Raw genomic sequence first — 14,047 nt, 5'->3', positions numbered from 1 at the left:
GGCCCAGGTTGGAGTGCAGCAGCACGATCCTGGGCACCACAGCCTAGATTTGCTGGGTTCAGGCAACCCTTCTGCTTCTGTCGTCCAAGTAGCTGGAACTACAGGCGCACGCTGCCACACCCAGCTAATTTTTTTATTTATTGTAGAGACAAGGTCTCACCAAGTTGCCCAGGCTGGTCTCGAACCCCTGGGCTCAGGCAATGCTCTTGCCCAAAGTGCTGAGATTATAGGCGTGAGCCATCATGCCTGGCCCACCTCTTAGGATTTTTATAAGATTAAATGAGTAGCCCACCCATATAAAATGTGGTATGATGCTTGATAGTGGCTCCACCAATATTTGCTCTCATTATTTTCACTATTGTCACTATTCTAGTTGATCAGCTCTTAACGATGATGATCTTGCAGCATTAATATCAGATTTGTGGACCAAACCATGCTTCCAACAACCTCATCTTTCCACACAACGATGGAGAAGGCCCCACTGTGTGGAAGTCTCTTGGAGAAAACCACAGATGTCATGAGCCAGAGAAGTTAGATGGCTGGGTCACCCCAGGCCCTCGGCATCAGTTGGTGCATTTGTAACACCACACTGTTGTCTTTTAGTTGAAAGAATGCATGGCTAACACAGGTGGCAACACTAAGGTGACCATTCAATTTGGGGAGAGGACAGGATGGCCTCGCCCAGAGACACGATGTACTTTCTCTGTCAAAATGTCCCCAGAACCCCCTCCCGCAAGTAGCTCCCTTTGGCTTCCACAAGTTACCTGTCTTCAGATTCTATGTTTCTTCTGTGTCTTTCTCATAAGCAAAATTCATCTCTAAATAATATCATTCCGTGTCTTTATTTCTTTACTGCCATTCAACACAATCCCTTACAATCACAGTCGTCTCTGTGGCAACCCAGAATGAAGAACGGCAGAGAAATGAACAACTCAATAATGCTGAAGATCATCAACATAATCAAAATTCCCTGTAACAGAAGAAGAGAACAGGTGAAGAGGCATGACGCTAGCACAGGAATGGCTTCTCTGTTTACAGTGAGGTAGTAATGCCCAGGTGATAAAAGCTCTGTGCATCCCCCCCGCCCCCGTCTCTCAAGTGTATCTGATTCTTAGGAGTCAAGTTGGTGGAGGATCATGGGAGTCTACAGCTGCTTTAGCACATTATTTTCTTAGAGAAAGTCCTATAAAATAATACACTTTCTAAATTATATGTAGGAGTACTCTGTTTGATAAATATATAAAATACAAAAAGTGCGTATTTAGAAATGGCCTATGAAGGAGAAATAAAGAAGGTGAAGAAATGGATGAAAGAAGCAAACTTATAAAAAGAAAGAAAAAGAAGGAAAAATAAAAAACGATAAGCCCAGAAAAAGAGAAAAGTCCAGAAAAAAGACTTAAGAAGCAGCCTAGGGCAGGAATACCACCTTGTGTTCCATTTATCACTGCAAAAGACATTTAAAGTGGTTTTTTGTATTTTGGCAACTAAGAGCACAGAGAGAGATACATGCTTCATCAGTGACCCAGAGGCTGGACACTAGTGCTATACCAGTTAAAATTTGTCATTTGACCAGACTCGGTGGCTCAGTCTGTCATCCCAGCACTTTGGGAGGCCTAGGCGAGTGGATTGTCTGAACCCGTGGGTTCGAGACCCATTTGGGCAACTTGGTGAGACCTCAGTTCTACAATAAATAAAAAATTAGCATGTAGCACGCGCCTGTGGTTCTGGCTACTTGGAAAGCTGAGGCGGATGATCGCCGGAGCCCAGCACGTCGAGGCTGCGGTGGCCGGGAGCATGCCACTGCCCTCCAGTCTGGGTGACAGAGTGAGACTCCAACTCAAACAAATAAATAAATAAATAAAAGATTTGCAATCTTGTGAGAGCTGCACTTTATACTTAGGTTGCAAAGGTTAATATGGTTCACGTTCTGTTGTGTAGTCAGATGGGTCTGTTGTATTTTGATTGTAGGTTGAATAGCTATCTATTTTAGAGCCACATGGTTTCTACTGGCCACGTAATATCTCACAGTGTAATTAGCTGTCCTTCATGCATTCTTTTGTGACGGGAACTACTCTTTCCTCCTCATTTTCCGTGGTGTGTGTGTTTGTTTTGCCACTCTGAACAATGCTGCGGTAGCACTCTTGTACATGTACATCTGTATGTAAGTGGTTTAATTGCTATGAGATTGAGATCTGAGTTAAAGGTTATGTGTATTTTTCAGATAAGTAAATGTTGTCTCCTTACTTTCCAAAATGGTGACATTTCACGTTTCCACTGCTGATGCACAAGAGCATTCTTTTCACCAGTGATAAGTGCCAGCGACGTGTGTTATAGCTCTTTAATTTCTGCTAGTCTAATGAATGTAGATATTCGTTTATTGTTAATTTAATTGGCACATCCCTGGACTACTATTGATTTTGAGCATTACGGCATAAGTATGTTTGGCCATTAGAGTTGCTTTTTTGTAAATTCCTTCCTCATATTCTGTCTTTTGTTATTGCGTCCTTGACTTTTTCTTGTCAGTTATATGTACAGTGTATATAAAAACATTAAAACGCTGCTGTTATCTGCTTTAAAAATATTTTTTCCATACCAAGATTTATATATAAAGAAGTGAACTTTGTTTTTCTTTCCAGATCAATATTTATCACATTTTCATCACCTCTGTAAGTTCTTTTGTGTCCCCTTCCAGTCAATCTTTCCACCTCAGTGAGAGTCAACCACTTTTCCAATTTCTAACATTTGTTAAATTTGCCGGTTCATTTTTTTGTATCTGAAATTGTTCAATATAATGGATTGAAATGCATTCATGTTGCTTCATATATCAGTAAGCTGTTCTTTTTTATGGCAGAGAGATATTTTATGATTTGAAAAATTATTATTTGTTTAGACATTCTGCTGTTGATAGAAATTTAAATTCTCATATATAGTATGAGACATAAAGTGGGTGTATGATTAACTTTGTTTAAAACTGACATATAGTTTTCCCAAGGTGGTTAAACCATCTTACACTCCCACCAAAAAGGTATAAGAATTATAGTTGTTTTACCTTTCTTCCAACTCTTGGTAATGCCAGTCTATTTAATTAAAATCAGTCTGGTGTGTGTGCAGTGAGTTTTTATTGTGCTTTTAATTTGCATTTATCCGATGAGTAATAATGTTGGGTGTGTTTTTATATGCTCACTAGCTACTCTGATACCTTTGCAAAGTGCTTTTTCAAGTCTGACTCATGCTTTTTTGCTTTTTTATTTTATTTTTTATTTTTACTTTTTTCTTTTGAGTCAGAGTCTCACTCTATCACCCAGACTGGAGTGCAGGGGCACGCTCCTGGCCACTGCAGCCTGGACCTGCTGGGCTCTGGCAGTCCTTCCGCCTCAGCCTTCCAAGTAGCTGGAACTACGGGTGAACGCTACCACGCCCGGCTAATTTTTGATTTATTGTAGAGATGAGGTCTTGCCAAGTCACCCAGGTGGTTCTTGAACCCGTGGGCTCAGACAATTCACTCACCTCTGCCTCCCAAAGTGCGGGATTACAGGCTGACCCACTGAGCCCGGCCTGCTTTTTTATTATTGATTTTTGAGAGTGCTTAATATATCCTGGATATGGGTCTTTTGTGAGATATGTGTATGAGGGATTTTTCTCCCTTTCTGTACCTTTTTCATTTTCTTTAAAGAGCTGGTTTTAGCTGGGCTTGGTGGCTCAGCCTGTAATCCCAGCACTTTGGGAGGACAAGGAGAGTGGATTGCCTGAGCCCAAGAGTTCGAGACCAGCCCCGGCAACTTGGCGAGACCTCGTCTCTACAATAAAATAAAAAATAACCGGGCGTGGTAGTGCATGTCTGTAGTTCTGGCTACTTGGAAGGCTGAGGCAAAAGAATAGCTGGAGCCCAGCAAGTCGATGCTGGGGTGGCTGTGGCCATGAGCGTGCATGCCACTGCACTCCAGCCTGGGCGAAGGAGTGAGACTCTGAATCAAAAAAAAAAAAAAAAAAGAACTGGTTTTAGTTTGCTTATTTCTTTTACTCTTTTTTGAAAAAAATTTGAAGTTGTGCATTTTATTTTATTTATTTTTTTCTCTGTAGTTAGTACGTTTTGTGTTCTACCAAGAAAGCTTTGCCTACTCCCAAGGTCATGAAGATATTCTTCTAAATTCTTCCCCCAACTTTCTGCTCTCACCAAGCTTTATAGTTTAAGTTTTCACATTTAGGTCTATTGTTGATTGATATTTAAATGAGAAGCCAATTGTGTACTTTTGGTATCAACTGACTTGGACATGATAGATTATCATGTAAATATTACTGAATATGATTTTCTAATATTTTGTTTCAGATTTCTGCTCAAAGTTTGCAAGATAGAATTGTCCTTAACTTTCTTATATTTTATAATGTTCTTATCATATTTTAGTGTCAAATTTTGACAGCCTCACAAAAATACTTGTCAGTTGAGACGTGTTCTTTCTATTTTCTGAAAGTATCTGTCAAGTTTGGTGTTATTTCTTTTCTAAATATTGGGAAGAATTAGTATACTCATGGATGTTTTGCTTTTATTTACTTTTTGAGAGAAAGTTTTAAATTATGGATTGGATTTTTTATTAGACATAAGACTAATCAGATTTTTTTCTGTATTGGTTATGGCAGGTGGGTTTGACATAGTTTTGGTAGGTGGGTTTTATAAGGAATTTGTCAATTTTATCTAAAGCATCAAGTTATTTTTATAGCATTGTTCATAATATCCTCTTATATTTGTAGTAATGTACCCTTGTTAGATCCTGATAATTTGTTTTTTCTTTTCCCTTGATTAATTATAAGGAATTTATCCATTTTATTAGTCCTTCAAACATCCATATTTTAGCCTTATTGGTCTTGTCTGTTTGCTTTATATTTCATTCATTTTTATTTCATCTTTGATATCTTGATTCTTTCATTGTCTTTAACATTTTTGCCTAATTTCTTGATATGAATACTTAGATAACTCATTTTTTAGTGTTTTTTCCCTTTACTTGCATTTAAAACTATAAAGTTTCCACTAAGTATACATTGGTGGCATACGATAAAATTTGGTATGAATATTTTCATTATCATTTTGTTTTTAATATATTTTTTATTTCTATTGTAAATTCTTTTTTGTGCCTTGCATAATTTACAGTTTCCAAGCAGTCTGAAAATTTTTTACCTTTTTAAAAATTGATTTTAGTTCAGTTTCATTGTATTCAGAGAACATACTATGTATGATTTTAATCCTTTGAATTTTGTTGAGACTTGAATGCTCATTATATGGTTAATTGTTAAATCTTCTGTGTGAAGTTTCTCAATTTCTGTTTGTCAGTTATCATTTTTTTCACTTTCATTTTTAAAGAACATTTTCACCAGGCCTAAAATTCTAGGTTAGCATTATTTTCTTTTAGCACTTAAACAATGTCATTCTATTATCTTCTGACTTCCATTAATTACAGTTAGGAGGAATAAGTTTAAGGGGTCTATTGTACAGTATTGTGACTGTAGTGAGAGACCCAAGAGATTAAAAAAAAAAAAAACACTCTAAAAGAACTATTACTATATGAATTCCTACCCCACGTTCACTGTATTTGTTTGCAGTGTTTGTACTTAGAGTTTTGTTAAGTTTAATTTTTGTTTGTCTCAAAATAACCGATTGCTTCTGCAACTGCTGCTAGCAGTATGTGAATGTCAAGTAATAAACCCCTCCCGGACATTCCTTTGCTTAGCTTGCCTGCTGACATTCCACTCTGCTCATTTAGCAGCTCCCCCGTCAATCACAGGTAGCTGAGTGGACCAGACCAATCCCAAGTGCCCCCGTACCCATTAGGAGAAATTACCCTATCATGTAAAAACAAGTTTAAAGTTCTTTCCCCTCCCTCTGTAATGTTATATAAAAACTGCTTGCCATGCTGGATCGGGGCTCTCGTCCCTGAAGCTACTGCTTCGGGCGTGAGCCCAGACTCGAGCCTGAATAAAGACCCTTGTGTGTTTGCATCAGAGCTGGCTCTTTGTTGGTCTCTCGGATTCTGAAATTTGGGTTTAACAGTAGTTAATGACAATATGTTGTATTCTTGAAAAATGCAAGGTGGACGTTAAGAACTTTCACTGCAAAAATGATAAGTATGTGAGGTAATGCATTTGTTAATAAACTAGATTTAAGCATTCCACCATGTATGTAAATACTTCAAAACATCATGTTGTACACATAAATACCTACAATGTAAACCTCTCTGTCAATTTAAAAAAGTCAGTTGACAATATTTTGCAGTTATTTGGTGCAGAGTTCTATATGTGACATTAAGGGAAATTTTGTCAATTGTGTTATTAAAATCCTATAATTTTAAGGTCTTTCTACATCTTTCAGTTGTCTAAAATTTCTTATGATGATTTTTAGTATTCTCTACTTATATTTTTCAATTGTGTTAGCTTTCCCTTTTGATTGTGAGCAGTTACTAGGAGTATTCAAACCTAGAATTGTAATATTTGTGTTGTGGATTGACCCTTTTATCATTATGAAAGTTCCCTATCCTATGTTTGACAATGCTTCTTGCCCTAAGTCAAGTCTACTTGTTTGTGTAGATATTTCTTGTAAGTAGAATGCAATTTTATTTTTTTAAATTGGGACAATCTTTATTTTAAAAATTTAAATTAAAAAATTATTTGCAGGGGGCACAATAATTGTATTTAGGAAATCTATTTCACTCTTTATGGTTTCCGATTCCCTGCAGACATTTTAGAGATTATCATGTCTTTCTTAATACATGATAAACATTGTGGTTTCAAAAAATCTCTTCTCATATGAGAAACCTATGTGTGGTTCTGTTTCTCCTACATTTTGTCTCTGTTGGTTGTTATTCAGATTGTCTTATTTCTTTGTATGCCTCTTTTGATGCATTGTGCTAATTGTTAATTTTCCAGTGGGAAATTTGGTAGATTTTTCTTGAGATTATTGGATGCTCTTCCCCTAGATAGCCCTTGACTTTGCTTTTGTCAGTTGCCAGAGGCACCAAGTCCCAAGGCCAAGTTAAGGTTGGTCATTCTTGGCTCACCCAGTTTATGCCTACCAAAGATCAAAAGACCCATGGTGGAGGGGGATGGGAGGTTGTGGGGGGGTGAGGGGTTGTTCTGTGGCCGCAATTTCTCAAGTGCTTTTTCTCTTTTTTTTGTTGTCATCCCCTGAGGAGTGCAGTAGCCTATCAAAGACCTAGTTTAATGTGAAGATGGTCTGTTCTAAGTTTTCCTGCCTTGAATGAACTCTGGGCCTGACTTCCTTGTCTTTCACTCCACTTGGACTAGGCATCAGATTTCAAATAGGCATCACTGCGAATGGCCTCAGGGCATAAGGAGTTTTGGCGCTCTTCAGCATTGCACTTGTGAATCTCAGGTTACATCAGATTACAGACTTCCATCTCAAAATGGATCTGGTAGTCACAGCTGCCTTTTCAGATTTTTAATGACTTTAAAGTTTTCTTTTTTATTTTTCACTTTTCACAAAATTGGGCGTTCCATTCCAATTTTTTTTTTTAATGTAGCATTTTTCTGTTTTCAGAGAAGGTGGTTCAAAGAGCCCAATTCACCATCACCAGAAGCAGTCTCCCTACTTTCGGCTCTTCACCTCTGCTTTCTGTGGACCTGGTGCATTCAAGGCTTAGCGTTTCTTAGAATCTACCATATAGAATATCTTCTATCAGAGCCCTCTTTTCCTTAGATGGTTAGTTTTCAGTTTCCTCAGCAATTCATGATGTAGCTGGGTGGCTATCTTTTTTTTTTTCATGTGGACTCAAACCATTTATATTCCTTTACACTGATTTTAATGGTACTTTGGAAAGAGCAAAAATAATGGCCTCTTTTCAATCTATCATGCTTTTTAAGACGTGCATATTTTATTTTATTTTTGAGTTGGAGTCTCACTCTGTTGCCAGGCTAGAATGCAGTGGCACACTCACGGGCACCCCGGCGTCGACCTGCTGGTCTCCGGCGATCCTTCCACTTTAGCCTTCCAAGTAGCCAGAACTATAGGCGTGTGCTACCATGCCCGGATAATTTTTTTTAATTTTATTTTTGTGTAGAGATGAGGTCTCGCCAAGTTGCCTGGGCTGGTGTTGAACCCGCGGACTCAGGCAATTCACTCACCTCGGTCTCCCAAAGTGCTGGCTTTACAAGCTGAGTCACTGAGCCTGGCCCAGCCTAACTATTAAAACCCAATCCCAAACCATAGAAACACACCACTGTGACTCTGACATACATCTAGGACTATGAACGGCAATCATACTGCTGTACCTATATTTTTCTTTTAGTATATCACTTTATATTTAATTACACTGATTTATGAACATGTTTTATCTTTTCCAAAGGTGGGACTCATAATGTAATGTGTTTGTTTTCCTATTTTACAATGCCTAACCTAATGTCTACCAAATATTATAAATTCTGTAAATATTTGTGAGTAAAAGAAAATACATGTGTATCCAAACATTTTCTGGGTGGAGCTAACTGAGTGCTAATATGAGGGGGACCCCCAATTACCTAAATTATCTTTTGGAGGAGAGGCCTCTTGCAGTACAGGCTTCTCCCGCGAGGTCAAGTGTTCTAGGAACCAACTGGCATCAGTGTACCAGCTAGCATTGTTGTGAGAGGCTGCATTCGGCGTCCATGAATTTTTTTGTAGCAGGCAGGTGACTGGTTCTAACACCATGACAATGAACCTGCCCACATCGTGCTGAGTGTTCAGCAGTTTTTGACCCAAACTGGCATGACCTCTGTGCCCTACCTGCCTATTCTTCCAATCTTGTTCCCAACGACTTTTTTGTTTGTTTGTTTCCCCAGATGAAAAAAATCCTCAAAGGGATACAGTTTGCCGATGTGGAAGACGTGAAACCAAAACATGGAAAAATACATCAAAACGGACAAACTCAAAAGCTGTTTTGAGCAGTGAAAAGAGTGTCTTACTAGGTATATTGTGTCAAACAGAGAGTACTTTGAAAGTGACTGACGTTTAAACATGTAAGAATAAATACACAATTTTTTAAATACATAAATTCCAGATTTTTCGAGTCCCCTCTTGCAAGTCTTTTTGATGAAAACATTCACTCTTCACTTTAAAAATGCATCATACTTACATGGAATAGGGTGTTATTAGCATGACACTGACTATTTCCTGCAAGATAGCCACAGATGTAGTTTCGATCTAGGATGAAACCAAGTATGAGAAGACTGATTCCAGCTATTGCACCCAGGGCACTAAAAAAATTCATTAGTCGGCTCATTGTTACCTGAAATAGAATAAGAACATATGTAACAGGATGACTCAGGCCCAATAAAACAATGGGTGAAGAGAACGAAGAGCAGAATTTGAGTCACCGCATCACACTGACACGAGAAAGCTATGTGTCATGTGCTAGTCACTTCATTTCTGTGGGCTTCTGGTCTTCATCCGCAGAATGAGAGGATCCGGTGAACTTTTAACCACCTGTACATTCCCCATATTCTGTGCCTAAGCTAATGTTGGGAGCAGGAGTGTACCTGGGACACTCGCCTTTTGATTGATGCTCTGGTAAAAGTCATGATCTACTTACATTTTGTAAGTAAGTAAGACTCCTGTGTTTAACCGAACATTGTTCTCTGCCATTTTTATTTCTTCCTAAAGTGACAAACTAAGAATTTTCAATCCTTTGTTGAAATCATGTATTGGTATATTAATATTTTATGTCTTTGATTATTTGAGTCAAGTAAAAATATTCTACTTTTACACTCATAATTTATTTATGGATTGCAACTTTACATTCATTAGCATTGTATTCTTTATTTCAAGATTCTGCAGGTGATTTACTTAGGTTATTTACAGTGTGCCTTTCTATGAGTCAAACTAGTGCCTGCCAAAATGCCTGGAATGCAGTAAATATTAACAATGCAGAATGAATTAGTGAGTAATGGGAATACTGAGACCGCCTTCTCTACTATGAATTGGCTGGGAACTTGGAAAAGCCATTTAACTATTCTATGCCTCAGTATCTGTATATACAAAATAAGAAATTAAGCTGAATGACCTAGAGATAAGTGCTTTTCTGCCACCGATAGTTTATAAATCTAGGAAAACAGGTAGCAAATGTCATTGGTTGGTATCAGAACTTGGTTTGTGGAATTACGGTGGCTTAATGATCTTACAAACTTATTTTCAAGGCCAGGCTGAATTATTATTATTATTATTATTTGTTTGTTTTTTTGAGTTGGAGTCTCACTCTGTAACCCAGACTGGAGTGCAGTGGCTGCTCCTGGCCACCGCAGCCTTGACCTGCTGGGCTCCGGCGATCCTTCCGCCTCAGCCTTCCAAGTAGCCGGAATTACAGGCATGTGCTACCACGCCCGGCTGATTTTTTTGATTTATTGTAGAGATGAGGTCTCACTGCCCAGGTGGGTCTCGAACCCGCGGGCTCAGGCAATCCACTCACCTCAGCCTCCCAAAGGCACGGGATTACAGGTTGAGCCACCGAGCCTGGCTGAGGCTGAATTATTTTAAAGTCATAAATTTTTAATAAGGTGGAAATATAACTTACCATAGTTTCTGTGGTTTTTCTTTTCAGTGCAATTAGAAAGGCTCCAGAATTAATGAACTGTTAAAAAGAATAAACATCTTAATGATGGACACATCTAGCTGATGTTAAGGAATTCTCACAGAATTGACTTCTTTTTATTTTTATTTTTTATTTTTGAGTTAGAGTCTCACTCTGTTGCCTAGGCTGGAGTGCAGTGGCACGCTCATGGTCATCACAACCTCGACCTGGTGGGCTCAGGCGATCCTTCTGCCTCAGCCTTCCAACTAGCTGGGACTACAGGCACGCGCCACCATGCCCGGCTGATGTTTTTGATTTATTGTAGAGACGAGGTCTCACCATGTTGCCCAGACTGGTCTTGAACCTGGGGGCTCAGGCAATCCTCTCGCCTCAGCCTCCCAAAGTGCTGGGATTACAGGCATGAGCCATTGCCAGAATAGACTTCTACACATTTCTTTTACTTGGCCTCCTTCCGAGTTCACACAATCCTCAAGGCAGCAAGAAGGGTGAGTTACCTTACATGACTGTCTACGAATGCATAGTGGACAGAACGCTAGACTGGAAATCTGCTGTAGCCTTAGCTATTTATTTGAACTTGAAAATGTTTTTTAACCATGCTGGGCTTTAGTTTGCTCATTTGTCTTCCTTGTGTTGCTATTGTGGACTCAGTTTTGATATCATGTTACATTGATGTCAGGTCAGTTGACAACCATCAAGAGTGGATTTCATCTTATTGGAATCCAGTGTATTTTCTTTGACGGGAACAAGAGATGGGGACGCAGCTAATTCTTAAAAATCCTCCAAAATTTCACGGAGGTGAGTCAGATGTGCTAGCACCACTGTCTAATGGAAATTTTAAATCTGATGACAACACATCTGTTTTTAAATTTCAGCAGCTTCATGGGTATTTCTCTTGCCCCATCTTGTTCTACTTGTGCTGAACTCTTGTAGTTTGCAGAAAATACTCTCTCATACCTCAGCTTTTACTTGTATTTCTCCCTCGGCACGCCACGAGACATCCCTACCCCCTACACCTCGGCATCCCCTACTCCCATCCTTCATGTGTGTCCTTACCCCCTCAAACTTCGGCCAAGTGGGAAATGTCTTTAGGCAGCGTTCCCCCTGTCTTGCCTGGGCCGTTCTTGTGGAAGCCGCCTCTGTCCTCTGTCCTTCCTCATCACACCCTGGAGTAACTGTCTGACGATTCATTTGACTGAGACCTTGAGACCAGAGACTACTTTTTTTCTTAATCCATACCCCTGCCCATGCTCTATCGCAAAATTAGGTGCTAAATTCATGTTTGTTGAATGGAATTAAGTGTAATTAAATAAATACCTCTGGGCAGCTGAAAATGTACTTCTGAGAAACTCTCCCCACTTCTCCACTTCTTTAAAGAGTAAATTACTCCTTTGTTTGTGCTTAGGTAGTACTTCCTGCACCTCGGTGATATCATTTATCACACTGCCTTGGAATGACCTGTTTACATGTATTCATTCTTGCTAGACTGAGAGTCCTTTGAAGGAAGGGCTTGTGTCTTACTAACCTTTAGTACCTCATTGCCTTGCTCTGTGTATCTGGCTTACAGTAGTAACTATTTCTTGAGAGAATGAGTAACCATATTATAAACAGTTTCAAGACCTGGAAAAATACTCCCAAAAGAACAACTTCAAGACCCAATGATGGAATATTAGTAACTTTGATGAATTAATGGGCACATAATTTCCACAAGGTTTTTGGACTCTTCAAGGCATATGACACAAATGAATCTAGCTTACTTTATAACTAAGAATTCCCTAACATCCTGGGTTGGCCTGGCTTCAAATTGAAATTGATTGGCCATACTCACCAAAACAGAGCCCCAGAATGGATATCCTGAAGTAAATATAAAGGGGAACCTTGGATATGGTTCTACCAAGGTGAAAAGGAAAACAATTCCAAAAGAAAAGTTCATAATTCCAAACAGGATCTGGATAGCCTGTAAATAGAGGAAAAAGTCATGGTGAGGAAAAGCAAAGTGGTGAGTTTTGTTCTCTTTAGGTGACCTTCTTTTAGTTGAAATAATTTGGCAATTACCCTTTATTGTAAGTAGGGGAAGGGTAATAAAATCCATTTATAATTCTCTGGGTACTTTCTTAGTCACTGTATCTGGTAGGTAAACACCATCTAAATCCCTGGTCCTGAAAATGTGGTCCTGGCAACATTAGGATCACCTGGGAGCTAGAAATGCAGACTATCAGGCCCTATCCCATACTTTCTGAACAGAATCTCCAGGTTAGGCTGAGAAATCTGGGTCTGAATAAGCTCTTCAACTCTTTAGTGTATAGATTATAAAGTTTGAGAAGCACTGAATTCTATATCATTGTACCCGCTGGGCCTCTAGAAGATATGGACTGTCTGAAAAACCCTTCTGCAGATGACCAATCTTCTGAGTCTGTAGAGATATGGTCACACGCCCCATGCCAGGCCCAAAGCACCCTTGTCTCTTCTGTTTATGTTTTCTCTCTCTCCCCCGTGCCACACTTGTGGTGCTTTGCAACACTGAGCAGAGGTTTGACAAATAATTCTAGGGAAGACTGATGAGAATGATACAAAAAATGCAAATTATACAAGGTATAATAAGTGTACAATCTGCTCTCCTTTATTCTCAGTCCACTTACTCAGTCTGAGTAATCTCATTTACTGAGTAGGAACTATCCCTTTTAAGTGGTGAGTCCTAAATGATACCTTTTTCTGTCAAGACCAGAGCCACATTTTTAGTTCTTGTCAAATATCTTCACTTGAATGTTCCACTAATACTTCATATTCATTCACATTGTCTTAAGGACGAATTGGTAAATAAAATAAAATTAATATTTATGGACTAGGTCAATGAATCAATGGAGAGATGAGCACTTATGGTATTAAGAAAATATTCCTACAAAAACACCATAGATAAAAGCACCATGTTATGCTGTCAACTATGAATTCTGTTATTTTTATTGGGGAAATAGAAAACTTTAGAATGCAATAATCTAGGATATAGAGTCTGACTTATTGACTTCTGTTTTGTTTTGTTTTTTTCCCCTCTAAACTTGACTTGTCAAATCTCATAGCTGGTCAATTTGGGGATTGTGACCTTTAAGAACTTAAGAACCTTGGCTTACTTGTCTTATATTTTTCTCTCTACAGAATCTTGTACATAAATGGTATAGAAATGTTATCCATACTTCCTGAATTCAATAGAAATCAAAGTTGGAATTGGCTTCTATCTCAACACATGTGCCAACAGGTATTTTTCAAAATCTTTTTTTCCTGCCTCAGTAGAATACACATGAGGACAAATCTTACCCCGAAGATTCTCATTTTTGTAGTAAAAAATTTTTGCAAGGGGTTTTGAGTCCCATAGGTTTTGGCTGAAAGTTCTGTTGTTGAAACTTCTGGAGCTATGATCTCCGGAGGAAATACCAGAAACACAGGACTGTGTGCAGCGCTTGAATCCATGATGGTGAAGTTGATATTTTGAA

At 38.8% G+C, this 14,047-nt stretch overlaps 1 protein-coding gene across 1 annotated transcript; it reads right to left on the bottom strand.

The window, feature by feature from the left end:
- Positions 1 to 859: 859 nt before the first annotated feature.
- Positions 860 to 14,041, bottom strand: MS4A5 (membrane spanning 4-domains A5). The gene is made up of 5 exons (XM_008054390.2): positions 13,872 to 14,041; positions 12,391 to 12,519; positions 10,548 to 10,604; positions 9,114 to 9,266; positions 860 to 970 (listed from the first exon to the last, which is right to left on the bottom strand). Exons 1-5 carry the CDS (start codon positions 14,022 to 14,024, stop codon positions 860 to 862), a joined length of 603 nt encoding a protein of 200 aa, XP_008052581.2. The 5' UTR covers positions 14,025 to 14,041.
- Positions 14,042 to 14,047: the final 6 nt, after the last annotated feature.

This window comes from Carlito syrichta, unplaced genomic scaffold (genome assembly GCF_000164805.1).
Source record: "Carlito syrichta isolate Samal-C Ts95f unplaced genomic scaffold, Tarsius_syrichta-2.0.1 Scaffold289974, whole genome shotgun sequence".
NCBI classification, from domain to species: Eukaryota; Metazoa; Chordata; class Mammalia; order Primates; family Tarsiidae; genus Carlito; species Carlito syrichta.
The sequence above is the reverse complement of the archived record's forward strand: the minus strand, read 5'-3'. Positions and strand labels throughout refer to the sequence as shown.